General features: G+C 47.6%; 1 protein-coding gene across 2 annotated transcripts in view; it reads right to left on the bottom strand.

Annotated features, from left to right (window-relative positions):
• Positions 1 to 2,576: 2,576 nt before the first annotated feature.
• The window catches only part of MYO7A (myosin VIIA), a 93,048-nt gene continuing 72,879 nt past the window's right edge, over positions 2,577 to 22,745 (bottom strand). Inside the window, exons 32-47 of one of the 2 annotated variants that reach the window (XM_066618974.1) lie at positions 22,006 to 22,132; positions 20,890 to 21,059; positions 19,958 to 20,148; positions 19,118 to 19,242; positions 16,650 to 16,807; positions 15,610 to 15,763; positions 14,971 to 15,126; positions 13,804 to 13,909; positions 12,732 to 12,845; positions 12,285 to 12,372; positions 11,408 to 11,514; positions 8,162 to 8,347; positions 7,703 to 7,813; positions 6,553 to 6,636; positions 5,647 to 5,766; positions 2,577 to 3,761 (exon numbers count right to left, since the gene is read on the bottom strand). In XM_066618974.1, coding sequence (XP_066475071.1) covers positions 3,672 to 3,761; positions 5,647 to 5,766; positions 6,553 to 6,636; positions 7,703 to 7,813; positions 8,162 to 8,347; positions 11,408 to 11,514; positions 12,285 to 12,372; positions 12,732 to 12,845; positions 13,804 to 13,909; positions 14,971 to 15,126; positions 15,610 to 15,763; positions 16,650 to 16,807; positions 19,118 to 19,242; positions 19,958 to 20,148; positions 20,890 to 21,059; positions 22,006 to 22,132 — 2,087 coding nt within the window. In that variant the 3' untranslated portion in view covers positions 2,577 to 3,671. Of the gene's footprint in view, positions 3,762 to 5,646; positions 5,767 to 6,552; positions 6,637 to 7,696; positions 7,814 to 8,161; positions 8,348 to 11,407; positions 11,515 to 12,284; positions 12,373 to 12,731; positions 12,846 to 13,803; positions 13,910 to 14,970; positions 15,127 to 15,609; positions 15,764 to 16,649; positions 16,808 to 19,117; positions 19,243 to 19,957; positions 20,149 to 20,889; positions 21,060 to 22,005; positions 22,133 to 22,745 lie in introns of both variants that reach the window. The other variant, XM_066618973.1, reaches the window with a different exon arrangement.

A 22,745-nucleotide genomic window follows, 5' to 3' on the forward strand; every position in this document is an offset into this window, starting at 1 on the left:
ATATGTGCAAGAGGCCACAAATGTGCACCTGTGGGCTGGGCAGAATGGATTAAAAAATTTTTTTAAAAAGACATCAGCTGAATTTTTTACATGGGTTAAAAAAACAAATTGCTATAAAACTGTGCCCCTCAAAGGTGAGTACCTGCCCATCTGAGGTCTGCACCCTAAGTGACTGCCTAGTTGGCCTAATGATAGCCCTGGCCCTGCTAGAATGTCCCCTGCAATCTTAGCCCTTTTTTAGTGTATTTGAGAAGAGTGAAAACATTTTATAAATGTATCGTTGAATAAAATCCACCCGTGAAAGAAAATATTTGTTCGCTGTGCAACGGGCTAACCCAGAGAAGCCCTGGCTGCTGAGTGTGTATTGTAGGGTCAGGGGTGAATTAGTAGCAGGTCTTGAGCAGGAGCCAAGCATCAGGAAAAGGCCTTAGCTTGGAAAAAGGAGTTCTTCCTGTTGAGGAGAGCCAATGGCCAGCCTGGGTACTAGCATTCCAGTCCCTTCAAATGCCAGATAGACCTGGCCTCCCCTGGGGGTATCTTGAGGTGATACCCTGGTCTACCCACTGCTTTGAATGCTGGGTAGATGTGGCCTTCACCAGAGGATCACGAAGTAGAGGCCAGGCCCCCCTATGACTTCAGGCAGCCAAGGGTGGAGCAGTGGGCTCAATCTACCCTGGTATCAGTGGTGCCAGATGTGTTAGAGAATGAGAAACTGGATGCCGCTTTATTCTTATCTCACTATGACCACGAATGCACTCAATGGCTTTTAGTCAAGCGACTATGTTCTCAGACTTAGCTTGCTCCAGGCTGGGAATGCTGGCTTACGTTTATAGAGCAGCAGTAAAGATGACTGATCAAAAGTAACTGAAGTGCTTTGTGAACACTTAAGTTGCAATCTTATGCACACTTTCCTGGGAGTAAGCTGCCCCTCCTGAACATAGGAGGAGGACGTACATCTAAGAAGCCATGCCTAGAACATACATGGTGTATTCATATACACTTGGCACTTATATGGTGCTTTGTTTAGTGTTTAATGCTCTCCAAGGTCTTCCTCCTAAGATTCCTGATTTTAATTGGCACTGCAGAGGACTGAACCATGGATCTTCTCCATGTGAGGCATGTACTCCAGCACAGCCTTCCACATGCTTTCCACTTGAACATAGGAGGGATGGCTGAAAAGTTGTGTCCACACAAAACTTCATTCTGCTGCTTAAGTTGAGAATTTTGCAAACTGCCTTTTGCATATGACCTTGTATTGAACTTAACAATACACAGCCTTGAAACTTTATCTTTTTCTCCAAAATCTTTTGCTTTAATTGGAATGTTTAACAGCATCCTCTCCATATCATTGCTCGGCTGTGAACTTGACGGATAAACAGATGCAGACACACCAAATGCAACACACCTTTTCCATAAAGGACTAGTAAAACAGGAATCAAACAGTCAATTTCTGATGTGACACCTGCAGGGATGCAGGCCAACTCCTTCCACCCCACACTTCATGAGCTGAAGTGTACAGGTGGCACAAATGCGGTGAAGCCAAAGTACATGATGGGTTGACTCAATGGGGCAAGAAGGAATCCTGCAAGAGGACAGATGTTATCGGTGGGATGAGGCACCAGGGAATGAAATGCTGATGGGGGACAGGAGTGTTACATTATCATAGCACCCCCGTTGATATCAAAGGCTCTGGAGCTGCAGTTAATTGATTTAATATGTCCCCCCAGGAATACAACCTCCCAAATGCACTTTTGTTCACTTTTGTTTAATTTCAGTGGGCTCTACATGAGCTATTTCCCAGGGATCATGTTCTCCCACTTTAGAAAGACCGTCCTAGTTCATAATGTTTAGCTCACAGAGTCTCATAGGAGAAAGTGACCATTAGGTCTCCCTAGAGAAGCAGAGAAAGTTGCTTCAGGTAGGAGGAGGGCAGGAAACTACATTTTGCACAGATTCAACATTTGGCCGGAACTTTTGGAATTCTAGTATTTAAGTGCATGAGTGGCAAAAAAAAAAAAAATCCAAATTCCACTTTTGAAATTGGTCTGGTACTTTAAAAAAAAAACCTTCACTAACTTTTGCTTGTGGATGAGTTTTAAGGCAAATACATTAAGTAGCAACTGAACAGTAGTTTTTACACACGCCAAATCAACAACCAGGGCCTCTGAGAGGGATTTTATCAGGGGGTACAAGGTTTCTTTGGGGCCCCTTTGCAAAGGGGGAGGGGTGAAACAGAGTGGGGGAGGGTGGTGATAGGCAAGCAGGATGGGGCAGGGAGGGGCAGAACAGGATGGGGGGGAGAGTGGAGACAGCTGGAAAAGTCTTCTGAGCCCTGATCTACCCACCCATGTGGCATCAGTAGATGGATACAGTAATAAGGAAAACCAAACACATTCCTAAGCAGACATGGCTTGCCAGGAGCTGCAGCTGCATGCTGGTAGTAGTGTCCCCAGCATCCCATGCAGGCAACAAGTCTGGATAGGAAAATGTAAGATCCCAGGACATTTCTGGGCCCCCTCCTTGGCTCTTGGCCCCCCTTTTTTACCCTGGACCTGGGTACAAATTACCCCCCTCACCTAGGCCCTGTCAACACATACATAACTAGAAATCCAAATCAGAAGAATTGATATTTACATTTTTGCAAATTCAAATCAGAAGACTTGAGTTCAGAAATCTCCACCTGCCTGTCTTTAGTTCAGTTCTAGGATGAAAAAGCCTGCCTTCAAGCCAGGGAGTGATTACATCTTTTTTTGCATTCCATTCCCTTCCATTTAATCCATTGTTTAGTCCATCAAAGCATGGTGGGTAGACCTCTATAGATTGTACCTGGAACCATCAACATGTATAGCATCCTCTTCTGAATCCTCCCTCTTCTACTTCAATCTAAGATAGGAAGACTCCAGTTTTTGAACGCACCTCTCTGAAAATGGGTCCCCTGACCAGGTCTTTCTACTGAATTCATCAGAAGCAAAGGCATCAAAAACCTTCTCCAACATCTCAGACAACATCTTCCCTTGCACCATACATTAAATAAATAAAAGAACCACAAACCACCACAAAAACCAAACCTCCTTAAATAATTTCACCAATTGCACATTTCAACAGCTGGTCACCTACGTATGTCGCGTCTTGTTCAATTAGTGCTTTGTTTTTTGCAAAATGTGCGTTGTCTCCACAGCTTTTTATTTATTTTATTTTTTAAACAAACAAAACCTTTAAATTCCCTCCACCCATAAACTGGCTAGTTGCTATGAGATTTATGTTTCTAGCACAGAGCTGGGCCCGTTTATCTCTCTGCCAACACCTGTTTGGAATGACCATAAAAACAAGCAGCGCACAGCCATTCCCCACAGTCCACGGCGATGCCATTGTGTATCCACGTGAAAAGCCGCTCCTCCTCAGTCGTAGACCTGAAGAAGCATCAAAGGTTAGAATCTGGCACAAGAGAGGGGAAAGGGGGCAGATGGAGGCAGTTCTCACAGATAGTCATCTTCACTGGAAGGGGAAGTTAGGCCAGAGTCCTCGGGGTCAGAATCCGACAAGCTTTCAGAAGGAGTCCGACTCATCTTCCACACATTGGTGGAAAAGGTTTTCCCCCAGCTGCAGGGATAACCCACAGGCCGCAGCTGACAGAGCAGTTCCAGGGCCACCAGCCAGTGCCTTCTCTCAGTTCACTTGCTGCCTTTTGCACTCCTCTGTTTACTCATTGCAGTCAACATCTGGCTGATATAAGAGGTCAAGAGGTCATCCATCTTGTAGCCCTGCCAAAGAAGGAGAGAGTGAGAATCTGGCACACCACATCCATCTCAACAGGCAGAAGTGTAACAAGGGGGGCTGAGGGGGCATCTGCCCTGGGGCTATGCCAAGGGGCGCACAATTTTCTTAAAAGGAAAGGAAAAGCCAGGTGCTTCCCAGTCACACAGTGGAGGCTCTGGGGCAGGTGGCTGCTGAGGGGTCATTTTTCCAGCATACCTGCAGCATGGCAGCCTTACCAGAGCCAGGCGTTCTTGGGTCAGGTGATAGTGCAGATGAAGTCACAACATCGTGTGACATCATGATGTCACTGCCCAGGGTGCTGTGGCCCCTGGCTACGCTTCTGTCAACAAGACCCTTCCTTCCTTCCACCCAGCATGATGGTGCCCATATCACACAACACAAGAGCCCCTCAACCACGACCTCACATTAACTTTGTGATACAAAGAGGGGCCTCGGAGTTACAAACTATCTGGGAAAGGTGTGTGACACACATCATTTGCCACAGAACATCCACATTTAAAAAAAAAAAAAGGAACATTGGACTCAACAAAATACTAATGTAAATATAAATAACAAACATTATCTAATGTAGATAATGAATGTTCATGAATTTGCAGGCTTTGTGCATTAATATTTCAGATCAAAGGCCATCTGCAAGTAGACTGAGATGAACATAAGAAGAGCCCAGCTGTGTCAGTCCAAAGGCCCATCTAGGAAAGATGTTGATCTTTCCACAATGGCCAACAGATGGCTCTGAGAAGCCCAGAGGCAGGACCAATTGCCAAACTCTCACACTGCTGGCCCCAGCAACTGGCAGTCAGTAGCATCCTCCCTCCACACCTAAAAATTCCACTTAGCCATCCTGAGCGACAGTCATCCATGTCTTGCCCATGGGTCTAATTTCCCTTTAAATCTGTCTAAGCCAATGGATCCCAGAGTCTGCATCGTGACCCCTTAGGGAGGTCACTGCGGGATGTCCCCAGTGGCCCCTCCTACCTATTCCCTGGCAGTGCCATCTTAGATCTCATGAAATCTTGTGGGATTTGGGTGCTGCCATCTCAGATCTCGAGATTTTACGAGATCTGAGATGGTGGTGCCTAGTCAGGCTGGGAAGAAGAGGCTGCAGGGGCATTGTGATCCAGGTAAGTTTGGGAATCTGATCTGAGCTATTGACCATCACCTTATCTGGTGGGAGGAGCCTTTTATATGGTGCATTGTAGTGCCTGCAATATTTACCGCGCCGCACCCCTTACAGCTACGCTACTGGGTAGCCAGACACAAAATGACAGCATGGGTGATGGAGCCACTTACAATTGTAGCTTAGATCCCTTCAGTATCTCAGAAGTCACACACTGGAGCTGACTTCCTATTCAAAGATGTGCATCTCTGACTTACTACAAAGCAGAGATTCTGACATCAAATCCTGAACTCATACCAGGATTGCTCTAAAAATGTGAGTTTAATTTTTTTTTTTAATAAAAAGGGAGATAGTGAAGTCTTTTCAGCCACACTAGACGCTGTGCCAGAACCACCTTTCAGAGCGTGATACCATAGTCTTTCGAGACTGAAGGTTGCCAATATTGAAGTCTGGAAGAACTATGCTTTCTAGCCAAGGCTGGTGCTTGTGTCTGGGACCATCATTCAGAGCCCTGATGGAAGAGGAATGTGGGAAAGAGGTTGCTACTGCACGGGCTGCTTCTGTCCTGCCAAGTGTCTGTTGGCCAGCACTGGGGACCCCAAGTAGGGACCCCAAGACAAGGCAAATTCAGCCCAAACCCAAGTATTGAAGGGTCTGTGCCTGTCTCATGTTGGTTTCGGACTTTGCAAGCTGCTCTCTCCCCTTCCGAGTCTCATGGCACCCCTTGTTCAGCAGTGCTTGGATTTCCTTACCAATGAAGTCTCACACAGTAGTTTGCTCCCGCGCACCAGGTTACCGATGGTGATGTGGAAGTAGGTGTTGCCACTGCTCCAGTTGGAGATTTTTGTGAAGGGGTGCGTGATGAGGATATCCTGGGAACATGGAGAAAGCATCAGATGCCGCACTGAATGCATGCCACTCCTGCCTCTGAACCCACTACTATGCTATAGACTTGGATGTAGGGGGATCTGTAAAGGGCTGCTCTGGGTACTGAATACAGGGATAGTGTCTCTACAGTTTAGATAAGTTTGGGTGCTTCCATAAAGCTCCAGCTGTACAATTTTCCAGTGCTCTTGCATCTAAGGATGTCCCTGGAACCTTCCCCCACTTCGGGACATGGGGGAGCATTTAACTTTAGAACAACTATGACCTTGCCCTGAGTTCCTTGGAAGAAGAGTAAGATGTAAATGGGGAAAGATGGATAGTTAGATTGCCTTGTCCATCTCCTCACAAATCTGGAGAGTTACATCACCAACGTTATCATGCTATTGTTTCCCTAAATAAAGTGATCATGCTATTGAACGAGTTCATAAGCTGGACATTTTAATTCTGCCAGGACTTAGCTGAAAATGGGGGTTGAAGGCAGGGCTGGGGACAAAAGTGGGGGAACTTTCTTTCTTTCTTTCATGCAATGACATAGTGTTGCTTAAACAATCTTGCATTCTGGGAAAAAATAGTGGCTGCCAACTTGTGGCCACCAGGCAGACTACCCTTCCCCCAGGGAGTCCCCCTTTCACCATTTTTTGGACCCTTACAAAATTCACTGAAGTAGCCCCCTGTATTTCCTTCTACTTTCCCAACTGGACAAGGCAACATCCAACCAAGACTCACAGAATGCTTATTCTCCAGCTTCCTTTTGAGAAACAGCTCTGGCTTACCTTGGATTTGCGATCGATGAGGCTGACCCCATGCTTATTGATGGCAATCAGGAGGAGTTCTGGGTAATTGGGATCAGTTGTTTGCTGTTGGGAATGGAAGGTCAGAGACAAGGTAAAGGACTGAAAAAGGTATTGTCATTATCATTGTTACTGCAGAAAACATCCTGTACTTAATGGGTCTGTGTTGACACCCTGATTGTGGAACTCTTTCATCAGAGCCCCTTCCAAGTCTCAACACTCAGGTGCCAAGTAAAAATTGTCAAGATTTTAACCCATATTTGCCCAGCCCTCAGGTTTACACATTTGGTCCCTGTTGGTCGCTATACACAAGGTTGGGCAGAAATGGCTTTTAACAGAACCTGACTAATTGGACTGTGAAGATTTTGTGCTGGTTTTTCCCGAGTTGCTGTATGTGATTGTTTGGGCTTTTATTATAATTAGCATTGGTACAAAATGCACCCAGTTTTCACAGCCTGCAGATGGGGGGGAGGGGCAGGCATAAAACAAGGGTGAAAAGCACAAAACAGCATCTTAACAGCTGCCACCAGAATTGCTCCTTCTGGTGTCTATGGAAGCTTTCTGGGAAGCATTCCCTCTAAAGAGTCTGTGCTGGTGCCCTTTGGCAGCTGTACTACAGCACTATCAGTCATGAAGCCAACTCCACATCATCACCATACTTCAGGGTTGCCAGCAGCTGGAGGGAGAAGTTATGTCATCACTGCCATATAAAGAGGGAGCACCAGTGAAACCAGTGATAAAGTGGTACATCAGTTACACCCTCCTCTTTATTCTCTCAAGATCCTGCAAATTTAAGCCCAAAGTTTTCATGAGAGAAATTCTGACTCTGCACCAGTCATGAGGGCTTGCTCCAGATTTCAGGGAGCCATTGGCAAACGGCCTTCCACGGGCCCCCCCTCCTAACAGGGTGAACCATAAGGAAGTCACTTCACCACCGCACAAAGGCTAAAGGAATGGAGGAGATCTCAGGGACCATTCTGGGCCCAATAACACCAACTCCTGATTATAAAACTGTTTTAAATGATGATCTGTAAGACACCCTAAGTAAACAAAATAAAGATCCCCAAATGCTCTCCCACACCAATTCCCTGGAACCCAGGATAACACGGGAAATAAATAAATCAACCTTCACTTCGAAGAAAGCTGATCCAAACGTAGGCCACTTGAAGACGATCTTCAGGAAGGCAAGCTTGGCTTCTTCTCTCGTCTTGCCTGCATGCTTGTTGAAGTAGGCCACAATGGACTGCAAGAGAGCACAGAATGCGACTCCCTGGGGTATGTTTGTGAGAGATTACAAGCGATCACAAACAAAGTCACAGCAAAGGCTGTGAGCAGCAGGAAAAAAAATGGAAATCTTATGTGGTCACTCTATTCACCCATACGTGAAGAGCCAGCTTTTGCACTGGACTCTGCTCTCCAACCCATCCAGAATCACTGGCCCTACTTCTGGATTCAGAGGGTTCCACACAGCACTTCTCAGCACCTGGATTTTTGATGAGGAAATTGGCAACTCCAGAGAAAGTCTGCAGGAGAGAACTGGAGAAGGAGAAGCCAGAAGAGCTCCTGGTTGGGAGCGCTGGAGCAAACCTACCCTCTTCCAGTCGTCCGGAGACAGCTGCCGGATGAGAGACTCGGGCACCAGCTCCTTCAGGAGTTTGGGGATGCTGGGGAAATAGGACTTGTCGTCTTCAAACTTCACCCGATAGATTAGGGCTCCCAGCTGCAGGACTTCCTCCCGGGTGCATTTATGGTAGCCACGGAGGTACTTTGGTAATTCCTGGACCAAAAAGAGAGAGAGAAAGAGAGTGTTTTCAAATGTGACACGAGCAAAAAGGAGGGGGAGAGTTTCACATGTGTCTTTCAAGAAAATCCACAGCAGAGGCTTCTTTCCCTCGGAGTGGGCACATATTAGTTTCTGGCACAAATGGAGGTCTCCTCTTTTCAGGAGCAATGTTCTTTTCTCTCCATACTGGAATAACAATACTTTCAGTCTTAATATTTTCAGACAAAGAACTGAGTTGGTGCAATAGTTTATTTTTTTCCTATCTTCATTGTATTGCAGATGTGATAAGACAACTATGTAATGGCACAATCCTAACTTTCACTGGAACAGGCAGGCCGAAGGGCCTGAGCAATATACGGCACAAGTTTTGGGCTGTCTGAGGTTTCACCCAAGGCAAGGGGAAACTTTTTCCCTTACCTCTGGGAGAGCCCCAGCAATCCCAATGGAGTTACTCAGATCTGTGCCACTGAAATTGGTGGCGCAAATCTGAGCAGCCTGAGACTGCCCTGGGCTGCCCGGGAACGGGGCTCGGATCCGGCATCAGTGCCAGATCCTGGCCCCGCCTTCCAGGGCCTCTGAGAGTAGGGGGGTATTTTATCAGGGGGTACAAAGTTTCTTTTGGGCCCCTTGGCAAAGGGGGAGGGGTGAAACGGAGCAGGGGAGGGTGGTGATGGGCGAGCAGAATAGGGGCAGGGAGGGGTGAAGCAGGGTGAGGGGCAGGTAGAGACAGCTGGAAAAGTCTTTGGAGCCCAGGTCTACCCACCCATGCGGCATCAGTAGTGTCCCCAGCATCCCCAGCCATGGTAGTGTCCCCAGCATCCCGTACGGACAACAAGTCTGAGTAGATAGGAAAATGTCACATCCCAGGAAATTTCTGGGCCGCCTCCTTTGGCTCCTGGGCCCCCCTTTAGACCCTGGGCCCAGGTACAAATTACCCCCTTCCCCCTCTCTCCTAGGCCCTGCCGCCTTCCACTCCCCATCGAAGGCCTTGGCTTACCTTGGATTTGTGATCAATGAGGCAAGTGTGCAGTGAACTTAATGTGCAGTGTTGTGAGCTTCCCACTTCCCAGGGTAGTGAGAAGTTCCAGGCATAGCACTACAAGAGCCCAATCCTATGGGTGCATTCTGCTGATGGAATGAGCATTGTGGCACACTACAGCTCTGCCAGCAGGAAGATTGGCAACCACGTGTGTGTGCCACCAGAGCACCCAGCTACCACTGGAGGAGATGAGTTAGAGGGTGGACTGTGGCCGGGGAGGGGAAGGGTCAGGAGGGGGAGGATCAGGGCTGCTGGGAGACATGTTGGGGGAGGGCAGGGGACAGTTATTGGTTGCATCTGTGCTGCCAATATTTTATTCTCCCCTCCCCCCTAGCCTCAACACATCCCCTTGGGTCCACTTGGACTTGCACCAGCCAAAGACCTCGGGGTCATGGGGCGGACCATGGCACGGCAGAGTAGGTAATTAAGAATTTTGTTTCTTACCTCTCTGTCATTCACTGGCTGGCTAGCTGGCCCGCAGGATGCAACAGAGGCTGAATCATTGCTGCTGTGCCCCACAGGCCAGCTGAGGATAGGACTGGGCTGTTAGTTTTCGTTGGAGAACACTGGAGACTTGTGACATTTTTGTAATATTAGTTGGGGTCTGCAGGTACCGCTTTGTCTTGGCTCCAATGGGAATCTCCTTCAGGACATTTAAAGTGGGTGTCAGGAGACCATCACCCAAGAAGTAGTTCCAAACTGGCTTATGGACAAGTCAAGCAAATTTGAATAGACATTTGAACCAGAGGCCAGTACCCTGAACATTATGTGGTGGTCAATCAGAAATATGATGCACAGCCTGCTTTTGCTGCTGGCCTGGAACTGCAAAGCCGGAGGACTGTCCAGCCCTTGGCAGGCCACAATACCTTCCTGATGGGCTGCATTAGGCTTGATGAGTGAGGGCCAAACTACTGTGACAGGGTTCAGGACCGCACAGCCTGGGAAGGCCAATTTGACCTTAGAAAATTCTGCCACCACTTTGTGCCTTCTTGGCTCTGTTTGCCTTGTAACGGTCAAATAAAAAGAGCACATGACACAAAATCATTGCACTTTGGACCTTCCAGCCCTGCCTTGCATCACTGGCTTGTGGGAGTGGGAACAAGGAGGTGCACAGGGCAATGACATCAAACATAAACAGGGGACATGCCGTTCCAGGGAAGAGAAGGTCAGAGAGACATGGAAAGGGGGCAGCTCCGTGCACCAAACATAACGTGATATGGAGGTTTCACCCAATGCCTCTTGCTTTTTCTAAAAGCATCCATGAGGGAGGCAATTTGGATTAGGCCGCTGCTCAGGTAGAGGGGAACCTCCCCTGCTTTTGCCCCATGCCATGATCCCCCCAAACTATTATTGGCCTTGGAGAGCAAAATATCTGAACCCCAAACTGGGAAAAGCACTTTACAAAGGCCCTTCCTAGCACCTGTCTTCCTGTTCTTTTTTTACTCAGAGATGTCAGGGCCTCAATCTTGGACCTTCTGAACACAAAGCAGGTGCTCTGCCACTTGGCTGAGGCCTCTCAGACTGGGGAGGGGGTGCTGAGAGGGCCCCTGCCTGAATTTTTGAATTCAACTGAAGGCAAAATTCCACTCAGTGAAGCCTTTTCTCCACCAAGTGCTATAGTGACGGGGGCCAGTTCTACCTGACAGAATTTTCCAACTGAGGAATTGGCAAAGAAACCAGACTTGATTGGACTTGGCATCCAGGGATATGCAGTGAATGGGGAGGCAGGTGAGGCAGAGCCTCCCCGCCGGAGTCCTTCAAAAAGTGCCAGTGCGTGTGAAGAGCCCAAGCACCCACAACCCATGCGCTGGCACTTTTCGAAGGACTCTGGCAGGGAGGCTCTGCCTCATCTGCCTCCCCACTCACCGCACGTCCCTGTTGGAATCTCTACCTGGCTTCCTGACTAAACTTCTGGTTGTCAAGTTACTACTTAAAAGCACAGGAGCCCCGACCAGAAAAAAGGTAGAAAACTGACTCCAGGGGTTCACTCCATAACACGCATATTCGGAGAGTACCTGATAGTAGTGGAAGATGGAGTCGGCCATCGAATCCTTTCCAGGCACAGTGTTTGTCCAGAGTTTTTTCATGAAGAACACTTGGTAGGTGAGAGAAGGCACTATCCCTGTCCAAATAAACGACAACAATGCTGGGTCAGAGAAGGTCATGTACTCTGCACATGTGCAATAGTTCTCACTGAGGTGGTGAACCTATGGCTGGACAGACCAGTTTAGACTGGATGTGGTGGTGGCAGCTCATATGATTTGAAGGTTCTTCCAAACAAATATATCCCTGCGCATAGAAAATATTCTGCACATAGAAAACTAGCAAGTCAGGGAGAAGCGGTCTATTTCTAGGCAATGTGGTTACAGCATCAGACTATGACACTCAGCTGAGTGACCTTGGGCCAGTCATTCTCTCTTAGCTTAGGCTACCTCACAGGATGGTTGTGAGGATAAGATAAGACGGGGGGGAGGGAGGAATCATGCTTGCAGGCCTGAGTTCATTGGAGGAAAAGTGGAATACATTTTTAAAAAGTAAAGAATACCCTAGGAGGAACATTCAAGAATTCAGTGGCATAGCTAGAGGGGGTGCAAAGCACTAAGTTTGCAGGGAGCCACACATCAGTGTGCAAGTAGCACCTTCCCCTACCCTTCAGAGCCATTCTGGGCGGTGGGTGCAAAATGGAGGCATATGCCCCCACTGCCCGGAATGGTTTTGAAGAGAAGGGACCACCTGCATACTGGGTGAAGCTCCCTGCAAAACATAATGCTTTGTACCCCCCTCTAGCTATGCCACTGCAAGCACATACATCTCAGACACATCACAGCCTCACGCACACCAATCCTCTGGAATACACAGAACACAGAAACACACAAAGCATCAGGACATTACCATCTTTTGCTGGTCTGGCTTTCTTGATCCAGTCTGTGAGATGTCTGACAAAGTCAAAAAAGAAGTCCCCCTCAGGGACACTGATGACCTGGAAGGATGTACATGCCATTAAACAACGAAATTTAACTCAACACAGCCTCCAGCTGGGCATCTTGCAGGGGCCTGCAGCACTATTACTCTGCTTCCAGAAGGTGCACAGGCTGGGGCTTTGGTGAATCTGCAGGGAAGGGGTGATCTACTGATAAGGAGCACCCACCAGTAGGGGAGTCCTGACTTGGCACAGAGATGGCCGACTGGAGGGTACTGCTTGTGGTTGTTCTCAGCGGTGACAATAGGATACGGAGGTAAAGTCTATTTTCATGTATCGTAGAGACTTGCACATGGCCTGCCTTTCAATCCATGGGTGATACAGACTGGCATCCCAGCTCCTCTGAGTTGCTCACCTACCTTGTCAGAGATTTTCACAAAGAGGCTGAAGCCCTCTGACGATTTCAGCAGCAGGCGGTTGGAGATGTTCTGGCAGAAGTCCTTGGCTTTTGTGCTGGATTCCACTTCAAACGCCTGCCCAAAAAAATTGACACTCAGAGTGCTGGTTGGGTGGTAAAGCTGGGCAGGACCAGCCCGAGACCTCCAGGTGCCTGAAATGATGTGCTGAATGCCATCCAACCCTTACCTAATTATGTGGCAGTCTTTGCCCCCACCAATCTGGTGCCGGAATAGACTGTTTCAGATGGCCTCATGGATGAGGCTGGCCCTGTAGTTGGGTTATTTAACATTGTCCCTGTGGCACGGAAGCCGTTCTTGGAAAAGTGGCTTCTCTGCAGCTCAAGCAAAATGACAGCAAAAGCCGGCGTAGTGTAGTGGCAACGGTATAGAATGCTGACTGGGGAGACCTGGGCTCAATTCTCTGCTCAGTCATTGTTGTATGATTTGGGGCCAGTCATTACCTCTCAGCCTAACCTCCCTCACATGGTTTCTGTGAGGGTAACATGGGAGAGCAGCAGAGCCAAGTATGCAGCTCTGAGGAGGACACAAATGCAAGGAAAAATGCAATGCAGTCAAGATGTCAACTGTCCAAGTCTGCTCCAAGAAGGCAGTGCACTGAGATAAACATTAGAAGAGCCTGGCTGCTGGAACAATCCAGCATTCCGTTGCCCACAGGGGAAGGCAGAGACTTCTAGGCAGTGGCGTAGCTACAGGGGGTTGGTGCTGTAAGCATTGCAGGTGCTGCAATGTGCCATGCAAGCATCCCCTCCCACTCGCTGTTGAAGCCATTCGACGCAGTTGCCGTCGCTGCCCTGAATGGCTCCGACAGCGAGCGGGAGGGGCCACATAAACGGGGCACTGCGGCACCCGCAATGCATACTGCGTTGTCCCCCACATAGCTACGCTACTTCCTCCAAGATGCCCACAAGCAGAGTACGGAGGTAAACAACCCATACTGTTGTTGTCCTCCAACTCTGCCTCCGAACATGGAGGTCTGAATTCAACTCTGCTGAGAGACAAATATGGCTCTCACCTCATCGGTGTCATCTGGGAAGTAGACTTTGTGGAAAATCTGAGTGGTTTTGTGCTGAATCGCTTCCACTTCTACAAGATGGGGAGGGTACTTCCGGGAGCCGTTCCTATAAAACAGAAGACCACCCTTTGGTGATGCCTCTTCCTCTCAGTGGAGGCCATTAAAAGAGGGAAGGGAATGTTTCTAGGAGCTGGGCCCAGTCCAAAACCTCCTGGAGTCCCCTCTCCCTGACCCATGGGCTATGTCAGAATGCCAGATGCAAGGGAGGGCACCAGGATGCAGGTCTCTTGTTATCTTGTGCTCCCTGGGGCATTTGGTGGGCCGCTGTGAGATACAGGAAGCTGGACTAGATGGGCCTGTGGCCTGATCCAGTGGGGTGCTTCTTATGTTCTTATGTCCTTATGTATGTATGCACTGTTTCAGCATGTATGCACTGCTGAAACAGAGACGCCTGCGTTGGCTCGGTCATGTCGTGAGAATGGATGATGGCTGGATCCCAAAGGATCTCCTCCATGGAGAACTCATGCAAGGAAAGCGCCCTACAGGTAGACCACAGCTGCGATACAAGGACATCTGCAAGAGGGATCTGAAGGCCTTAGGAGTGGACCTCAACAGGTGGGAAACCCTGGCCTCTGAGCGGCCCGCTTGGAGGCAGGCTGTGCAGCATGGCCTTTCCCAGTTTGAAGAGACACTTGGCCAACAGTCTGAGGCAAAGAGGCAAAGAAGGAAGGCCCCTAGCCAGGGAGACAGACCAGGGACAGACTGCACCTGCTCCCAGTGTGGAAGGGATTGTCACTCCCGAATTGGCCTTTTCAGCCACACTAGACGCTGTGCCAGAACCACCATCCAGAGCGCGATACCAGAGTCTTCCGAGACTGGTTGACAACATGTCCTTATGACCTGGTGCTGAGTCAGTCTCTGTTCCTCCCACTCCCTCAATTGGAAAAGGAAGAGGGAAGGGGAAGCAGAAGTAGCCATCCCCTCTCCTCTCCACCATCCTTTTTGTGCTCTGTCATCCTCCCTTTTTTCAACCCATGGAGTCAGAAGAGGGGGAGAAGCAACAGCGGTGAGTGGACGGACACAGGTGAGTGTCTTCTGTCCATTTGCTTCCTGAAGCAGCTGCCTCAGTTGGCCATACAGCTGGGCTGGTCGCAGCTGGGAGGTTACCTCAGTGCTTTCTGTAGCCTTTGCATGCAGTCAGTTGCCAACGAATGATGTTTCCGAGACTGAAGAAACCGCTGGACGTGGGGAAGGAGGATGTTACTGGGAGGAAAAAGGCCAGTACACAACCAAAGCAGCTCCCAGCCTTTCTCTTCGCTGTACCTTTAAAAAAATAAATAAAACTAAAAATGCAAAAATACATGCAGAAAACAATGTCCCATCATAGCACTCTTGTCTTCCGAAAACCAATAAAAACTAAATTACAAAAACAGTGTTGCAAATACTGTATCTATTAGGGTTGCAATATTTAGTAGATTCATTGGTTTGATTAGTCAATTTAAAACTTTTTGGGAGTCATCCTAACCAAATTTCCAGCACAGAGGTAAGGGCAATGCAGCTCCAAGGTAAGGGGAAAAACATTCCCTTAACTTGAGGAGAGCTCCGCGAGTGCCACTCAACTGCAGGATGCAGCTCCCGTTCCATTGGCACAGCTATGTCAGTACAGGAAAGTTGGTTAGGATTTGGACCTTTGTCTACTAAAAAGGCAGCTGTCACTGCAGAAAATCTGGCTCTAGACCTAGCAGGCGATGGTTTCCACAACAAACATTCCAGTAAGGCCAAGCGGGGAGAAGTAGAATCTCTTACTTGATGTGGTTGTCCGTGAGTTGCTTCAGAATTTGGGAATAAATCTCATCCTTGAGTGGTTCAGCTTTCAATGCCCCTTCAAAGATTTGGTCTGTCAGCTCGTTCACTGAGCGGGTTCTTTTGGAGGGATAGTCGCCCATATACTTGAGGACGGGTTCACGGGACTAGTTAAGGGTATGATAATAAGGGCAGAAGGAAAGGTTTCCTGAAAAGCATTTCTAAGTGCTTAGGGCTGGGGACTCCCATTCTACATTCCCATTCTACATTAATATGTTAGAGCCAAAGCCTTGTAGAAGGGGCTGGACTAGTCTGCCAGGGGATTGCTCAATTCTGGGAAAAGATGAGCAGACAAATGCTGGAGACAGGGACGGCAGAAGCCTGATCAGAAAAAAAAAATCAAAAAAAGGTTTAAAAAACCAGGGAGAACATGTTTACAAATGACAGGGGCAATTTAAAGGGGCAGGGAAGAAGATGATGCTATAATCTGGAGTGATGTCGCAAGTAGCATCCATCTATTGGTTGGGGTGGGTGTGAGCAATGCCATCAAACTGGATGGCACTCAACCCCAAGAGAAACTGAGGTCCAATGATAAGATTTTATTTATTTATTTGAAGAATTTATATCCCGCCTTTCTCCCACACTCAAGGGCACTCAAGGTGGCTTATAGAATAAAACCAATACAAATTAAAGATGTCACGAGTCTAGTCTGGAAGGTTCTGAATACAGGGCTTTAAAAACAGGAAGGGCAACCCCCCCCCATGAGTCACCTATTTCTGGTCAGAAGTGGCAGTAGGCCATGAGAGGTCATATGGTACTACCTGAACCCCATAAAGAACTCCAGGTCAGGTCTGCTTACTGCTAAGGACAGCACAGAGCAGGGGACTCTGCTCCTTACGAGAAAGGACATAGTTAGATTCAACAGAAGGCAGCGTCAGATGTTCAACAGCCCAAAGCCATGGAAAACACAAGCCCCAGGGAAATGGTGGGCCAGCTGCCCTTGAGCCTCTCGGCTCAGTCTGGCACAACACCTGGAAGGATATCAATGAAGGCCATGCAGGCTTCTTGCGAAAGCTCCTCGCTGCCCAGGATCTTCTTGAGCAAAGGCTGCTTGATCGGCTCCCGGGTGTAGGACCACATCTTGTCTTTCCCTCGGTTTTTGGTGATCATGACCCTGCTGAGAGTGTGCTTAGGAGGAGGCCTGGTAGGAAAGATTGCACAGAGAGAAAAGACAGGGTGGTGAGACCCCAGTCACTTCGCAGGGAACAGCAGTCACAAAGATCACAGCGCTGCAGTGCATTCCGGAAAAGGGAAGGCAACGAGATTTGGGGCTTTCTAGTTTAGAAAAAAGTGACGAATGTAGGAACAGAAAGAGGTTGTGAATTATGGCTGGTGGGAGAAAGTGTCCATAAGAAAAGAACTGCTGGATCTCACCAAGGCCCATCTAACCCAGCATCCTGTTTCCCAAGGCTGTTTCCCAGCCAGTGGTTTAGCTACGGGGGACAGGACGGGGGACGGGACGGAACACGATGACCACAATAAGTACTACAGGTACTGCAACATGCCTTCCATAAGTGCCCCTTACACTTGCCACTGCCACAATCGCCACTGCCACCAGCTGCCCCTGGGAAGCCCACAAGCAGGCGTGAAAGACATACTTTTCAGCCCACACCGGTCCCTCGCAATTGGTATTCAGAAGCATGTTGTAGCTGAATCTGGAGATAGTACACAGGCATGGCAATTACTAGCCATTTATAAACCTGTTCTCCAGGTCTACGAGCCATTCAAGTTAACGGCCATCATCACATCGTGTGGCAGTGAATTAATTCCAAGGACTAGGAATTATGTGCTAAAAGAAGTCTCTCCTTTTGTTCATCCTGAATTGTCCACTGAAATTCGTTTTGTTCAATGACCCCTGGTTCTAGTGTTGAGAGAGGAGGAGAATAATTTCTCTCCATCCACCCTCTCCACACCATGCATAATTTTAGAAGTCTCCATCATGCCTCCCTTTAAGCTTAGTCCAAGCTAAAAAAAACACACCCAAATGTTGCTTTTCTTTGTAGGGAAGATGTTCCACCCTCTGATTGTTTTAGTTGCCCCTTTTTGCACCTTTTCCAGCTCGTCAACATACATCTTGAGGTACTGCAACCAGGACAAAATATTGCAAATGTGGTTGCATCATAGATTTCTACAGGGATAATATAATATTAGCAGACTCAATTCTCAATCCCTTTCCTACAGACCCCAGCATGGAATTTACTTTCTTCACTGCTGCTGCACTCAAGGTTTATCTTCAATGACCTCTCCACCTAGTTAATCACGGACAGATTTCTCCACCTGGTTAATCACGGACAGATTCCATTAGTGTATTCATGAAGTTCATCTGTTTTGCCCCAAAGTGCATCATTTTACACTTATTGACATTGAATCACATTTGCCATGTGGTTGCCTGTTCACCCAGCTTGGAGAGATCCTTTTGGAGCTCCACACACTCTGCTTTGCGCTTTAGCGCCTGAGTATTTGGGTGTCATCTGTAAACTTGATTACCTCATTGTTCACTCCTAACTCCAGATCATTTGTGAGGCAGATAATCCTCAACCTGGAGTCATTCCATAAAATGGACTGGCAGGAGATTAAGGGCAGAGAAGAGAAAGTCTTTCTTCACACAGTGCACAATTAATTCAGGGAATTTGCTTCCACGAGATGTGGTGATGTCCTCTAGTTTAGACTGCGCCAACAGAAGATTATTCACAAGATTAATAACAGCTTTGGAAGTGGGGGGTGGGATTTTCACAGGGACATTAGTGTGAAGGGAAAGGACTCAACATCCGCTCCCCATACACCATGACCTAGATCACCCTCCCAATAGTTACGATTTTCAGTTACTAAAACAAAGGAAGAAATCCAAAATGATGTGCTTAGTGCCGCATTTTTAAACTCTTAAATCTAGGAGAAAGGAACACAAGGGCTGGCAAAGGATGCAGTGAGATGACAGTCTTAAGAACATAAGAGCCCTTCTGGATCAGGCCATAGGCCCATCTAGTCCAGCTTCCTGTATCTCACAATGGCCCACCAGATGCCTCATGGAGCACACAAGACAACAAGAAACCTGCATCCTGGTGCCCTCTCTTTCAACGGGCATTCTGAGGTAGCCTACTTCTACGTAGAATAAGGGTGTTGCATATACCCACCATGGCTTGTAGCCTGTGATGGACTTTTCTTCTAGAAAACTGCCCAATCCCCTTTAAAAAGCATCCAGTCCAGATGCCATCATCACATCCTGTGACAAGGAGTTCCACAGACTAATTACACACAGTCATTACAGAGATTCAGAGCAGGCATGATGGTTTGGCTTTGCTTTGCTTCCTGGACCTTATTCCCTCCAAGCCATGCGGGACCAGAAGTAGGAAAAACCTGGCTATCCCAGCACATATTGGATGACAGCATTAACAGAGGAACACATGCACATTCAAGGGGCCTGTGGCTTCTCACTCATTTTTTGAAGCTTTACCTAAAATAATCATAGGAGAATTCTTCCAGAGTGTACGGCTTCGTCCTCTCTTCACTGTCAAACATCACTGACTGTGCTGCCCTGATGACATCCTGCCTCTGGTCTGGTGTCATTGTAACCAATGCCTGGCAAGCAGAAGAGTTATTTACACGCTCTAGAACCATACAGCAAAGATGCAACAAACTTTGAAAAGAGGGGGTTAGACACTCAATTTTAGGCATCCACCACTAGGTCCACTCTGGATCCAACTTCAGGTTGGCAAGGCTTCTGCCTTAATTAAAAAAAAAATCCATATTGGGTCTCACCATAACAAATGGGGTTTTCATGCCTTGCCCCCTCCACCACTAAGACCTAGAGGTAGGGGTGGTGGTGGGAAGACTAAGCTGCATTTCTTGATGAAATATCACAGCTGGGACTGAGATCTTGAATGCTTCTGTGAGCAAGCTCAGCAGCTTCTAAAGACTCTGGAGGGTCTTGGGAACCACGTTTCTTGTGGCTCCCAGCCTCCTAGACTGATCTGTTCCTGACCCAATCCAGAGTCTAGATCGATTTTTTTTTCCCAGGCACCCAGGAGACATTTGGGAAATTAATGTGGGTACTCCTGATTAATACCAAAGTGGATCTGGCAGATACTTATCTTTAAAACACAGAGAGGGAAAGTACTTGTTAGATGAGGAGAAAGCTGAACAAGACATGCCGTCTTGTATCGAAAATCAAACTGAGTAACAGAGAGAAAGAGAATCCTAAACAACTAGGTCTACTGCTTGGTCTAAGGCAGTCTTCAGGCATCCTGCAGAAATGCCTGCCCCGCTGACAGCAGCGACACTTTATTCCGCGTACCACAATCTCCGGTGGAGGCATGGTGACCGTGGGCAGGACGTAGACGGAATCCGTTGGGAAGTCTCCTTTCTGTTTGGTCCTCTCATTGGTCCCATTGGCCCAGCCAGAGTTCATCACATTCTCTCCAGTGTCCTGGTCCAAGACGATCAGGTCCCCCTTGAGGAAGCCGAGGAAGCCCGAGTCTTCACCTGCTGCAACAAAAGTGACCACAGTCCGCTGATTTTGCAATGACCCTTTATGGCAGTGGTTCCCAACCTTTTAGAGTCCATGGACCACAGAGGCAAAAACTGGAATCATCGTGGACCAATTTGGTATCGTGGATACCAAATTCTGTTGATAATGAAATCTGTGGGGGGGGGGAGGGGAGCACATGGAGTCACAATTACTTATCTGGGCGTCTCCTCAGAAGCTGCCCGGATGTAAGTGGAAGGCACTTCCTGTTCGCAGTGCCAAACTAGAAGTGCCTTCCAGTCATGTCTGGGAGGCCTTCTGAGATGCAGGAAGACCACTTCTGGTCACACCCAGGAGGTCCTCAGAGGCCCTCCAGCCAAAGGCTCAGCATTCCTGGATATTCAAATCCATAGAAGCTGAGACGGTAGATAAGGAGAGACCACTCGACTCAACAAATAACTCTTTAAGATAATTTAAGAATACTTAAATTTGTGACTGTACCACTGCAAAATTTTAAAAAATCATATATATATGATATATATATATATATATATATATATATATATATATATATATATATATATATATATGATTTCGAAAAGATGGAAAAGATGCTCTGCTTGAGTGAAGATGGATCACACTCTCCTCTTGCTAAATATAAGAGGAGCACCACTTTCAAAGGTTCCTCTTTTCCCAGTTAACAACATTTTTGTCATTCTGTGATTTTTCCAGCATCTTGTTCCTCAGCTCAGCTTTCTTACCAGGATTTGGATTGTCCTGGAGAGCGACCACAAACTTTGATCTTTTCCTCAGTCCTTCCAGAAACGTGACTACAAGGTCCCGGATGTCATCGGCATTGTTGGAAGTGAATGTGTATTCATCACCTTTAATAGTGGCCAGAGTGAAGCTCTGACCATGGAGTTTTCCCCCTCTAGAGCAGGAGTTACAGGAGAGAAAAAAGACACCCTGTTTAAGGGCATTGGCTACAGAAACAGTCAGCCCCAGACTTCCACTCCCTGCTTGAAAAATGTGCTTCTATTGCTTGTGCAAATAAACCTCTCAGGCCTTGTCTACAAGTGCATTAGGAGGAAGAATTGCTGACTCCAAAATAAGCACACAGGAGTTTGAGGCCGAGGTGCCCAACAAGGAGAAGAGGACCTTATGCCTTAAGTTTGCCTGCAACTCAGCTTACATGAGAGAAAGCAGCTGGGATAGAGTGCTTGGGACCTGGGGAGGTTGGGGAAAGGGCAGACAGGAAGTCCCAAATGTAGCCCTTAGGCAGCAAACTATCTTGAAAGCTGAATTTATACTTTTTCACATACAGGTTGAGCCTCATTATTTGCGTGGGTTCTGTTCCAAGCACTCACGTGGATGGCAAAAAACGCACTATAGCAAATCAATTTAAAAAACAAAGTTTCTTTGCTCCAGTGATTTAAAAACAGCCTTGCTGACCTTTGTGATGTACGATAAGAGTCCTTAAGAAGACAATCCATAAATCAGTCGTCCTCCAAGTGCTTAGAAAGGCGCTTCACTCAGCCCCTCCCTTCACCAATGCAAAGTGATCACCTTTCTTTCACGTGCTCAGGGGGAAGGGAGGGGTCTCCTGGAGAAAGAAGGATTGATGGATTGTCAGCCAATTGCCCTCTCTCTCTCATTAAGGAGGCTGTTGTTAAAGGACGGTTCAGTTTTTCAAACTGATTTTAAAGGGGTGCATTTTTCCCCTTCTGCAGGGATCAGCACATTCCTTCTCATTTGCAGGGGCCATTCGTGTTGAGTCAAATCCGTGTATAAAAAATCCGTGTATAAATAGGTTGGACCTGTACTACATTCCTCTGTCTAAATAGATTCACCAAAAAACTCACACAGGAGAGCCATACCTACTGCTGGAGACAGCTGTGATCTCTGGAAAGGAGAGCTCCAGAAGGACTTGTTCTTGTTCATCCACAAAGTACACTCCAGTCCAGTTGACAGCTACTATTACGTCATTTTTGGGAAGACTGGGACCTGGGGGTCAAAAGTGTTGCAATGAAGAACTGCAAGCATGTACTGAGCTGCGATTGTTGTTTATGGAGAAGTTCTTCCCACACCTTAAGAACATAAGAACAGCCCCACTGGATCAGGCTATAGGTCCATCTAGTCCACCTTCCTGTATCTCACAGTGGCCCACCAAATGCCCAAGACAACAAGAGACCTGCATCCCAGTTCCCTCCCTTGCATCTGGCATTCTGACATAGCCCATTTCTAAAATCAGGAGGTTGCACATACACATCATGGCTTGTAACGCGGAATGGATTTTTCCTTCAGAAACTTGTCCACTCCACTTTTAAAGGCATCTAGGCCAGATGCCATCACCACATACTGTGGCAAGGAGTTCCACAGATTAATTACTTGCTGGGTAAAGAAATATTTTCTTGTGTCTGTTCTAACTCCACCGACACTCAATTTTAGTGGATGTTCCCTGGTTCAGGTGTTGGGTGAGAGGGAAACGAACATCCTTCTACCCACTCTATCCACCCCCTGCATAATTTTGTACATCTCCATCATGTCTCCCTTCAGGGAACTTTTCTCTAGACCAGGGGTGGGCAAACTTTCAACTTTAGGGATCCTGGACCTTTAA

This window comes from Tiliqua scincoides, chromosome 3, assembly GCF_035046505.1.
Source record: "Tiliqua scincoides isolate rTilSci1 chromosome 3, rTilSci1.hap2, whole genome shotgun sequence".
NCBI classification, from domain to species: domain Eukaryota; kingdom Metazoa; phylum Chordata; class Lepidosauria; order Squamata; family Scincidae; genus Tiliqua; species Tiliqua scincoides.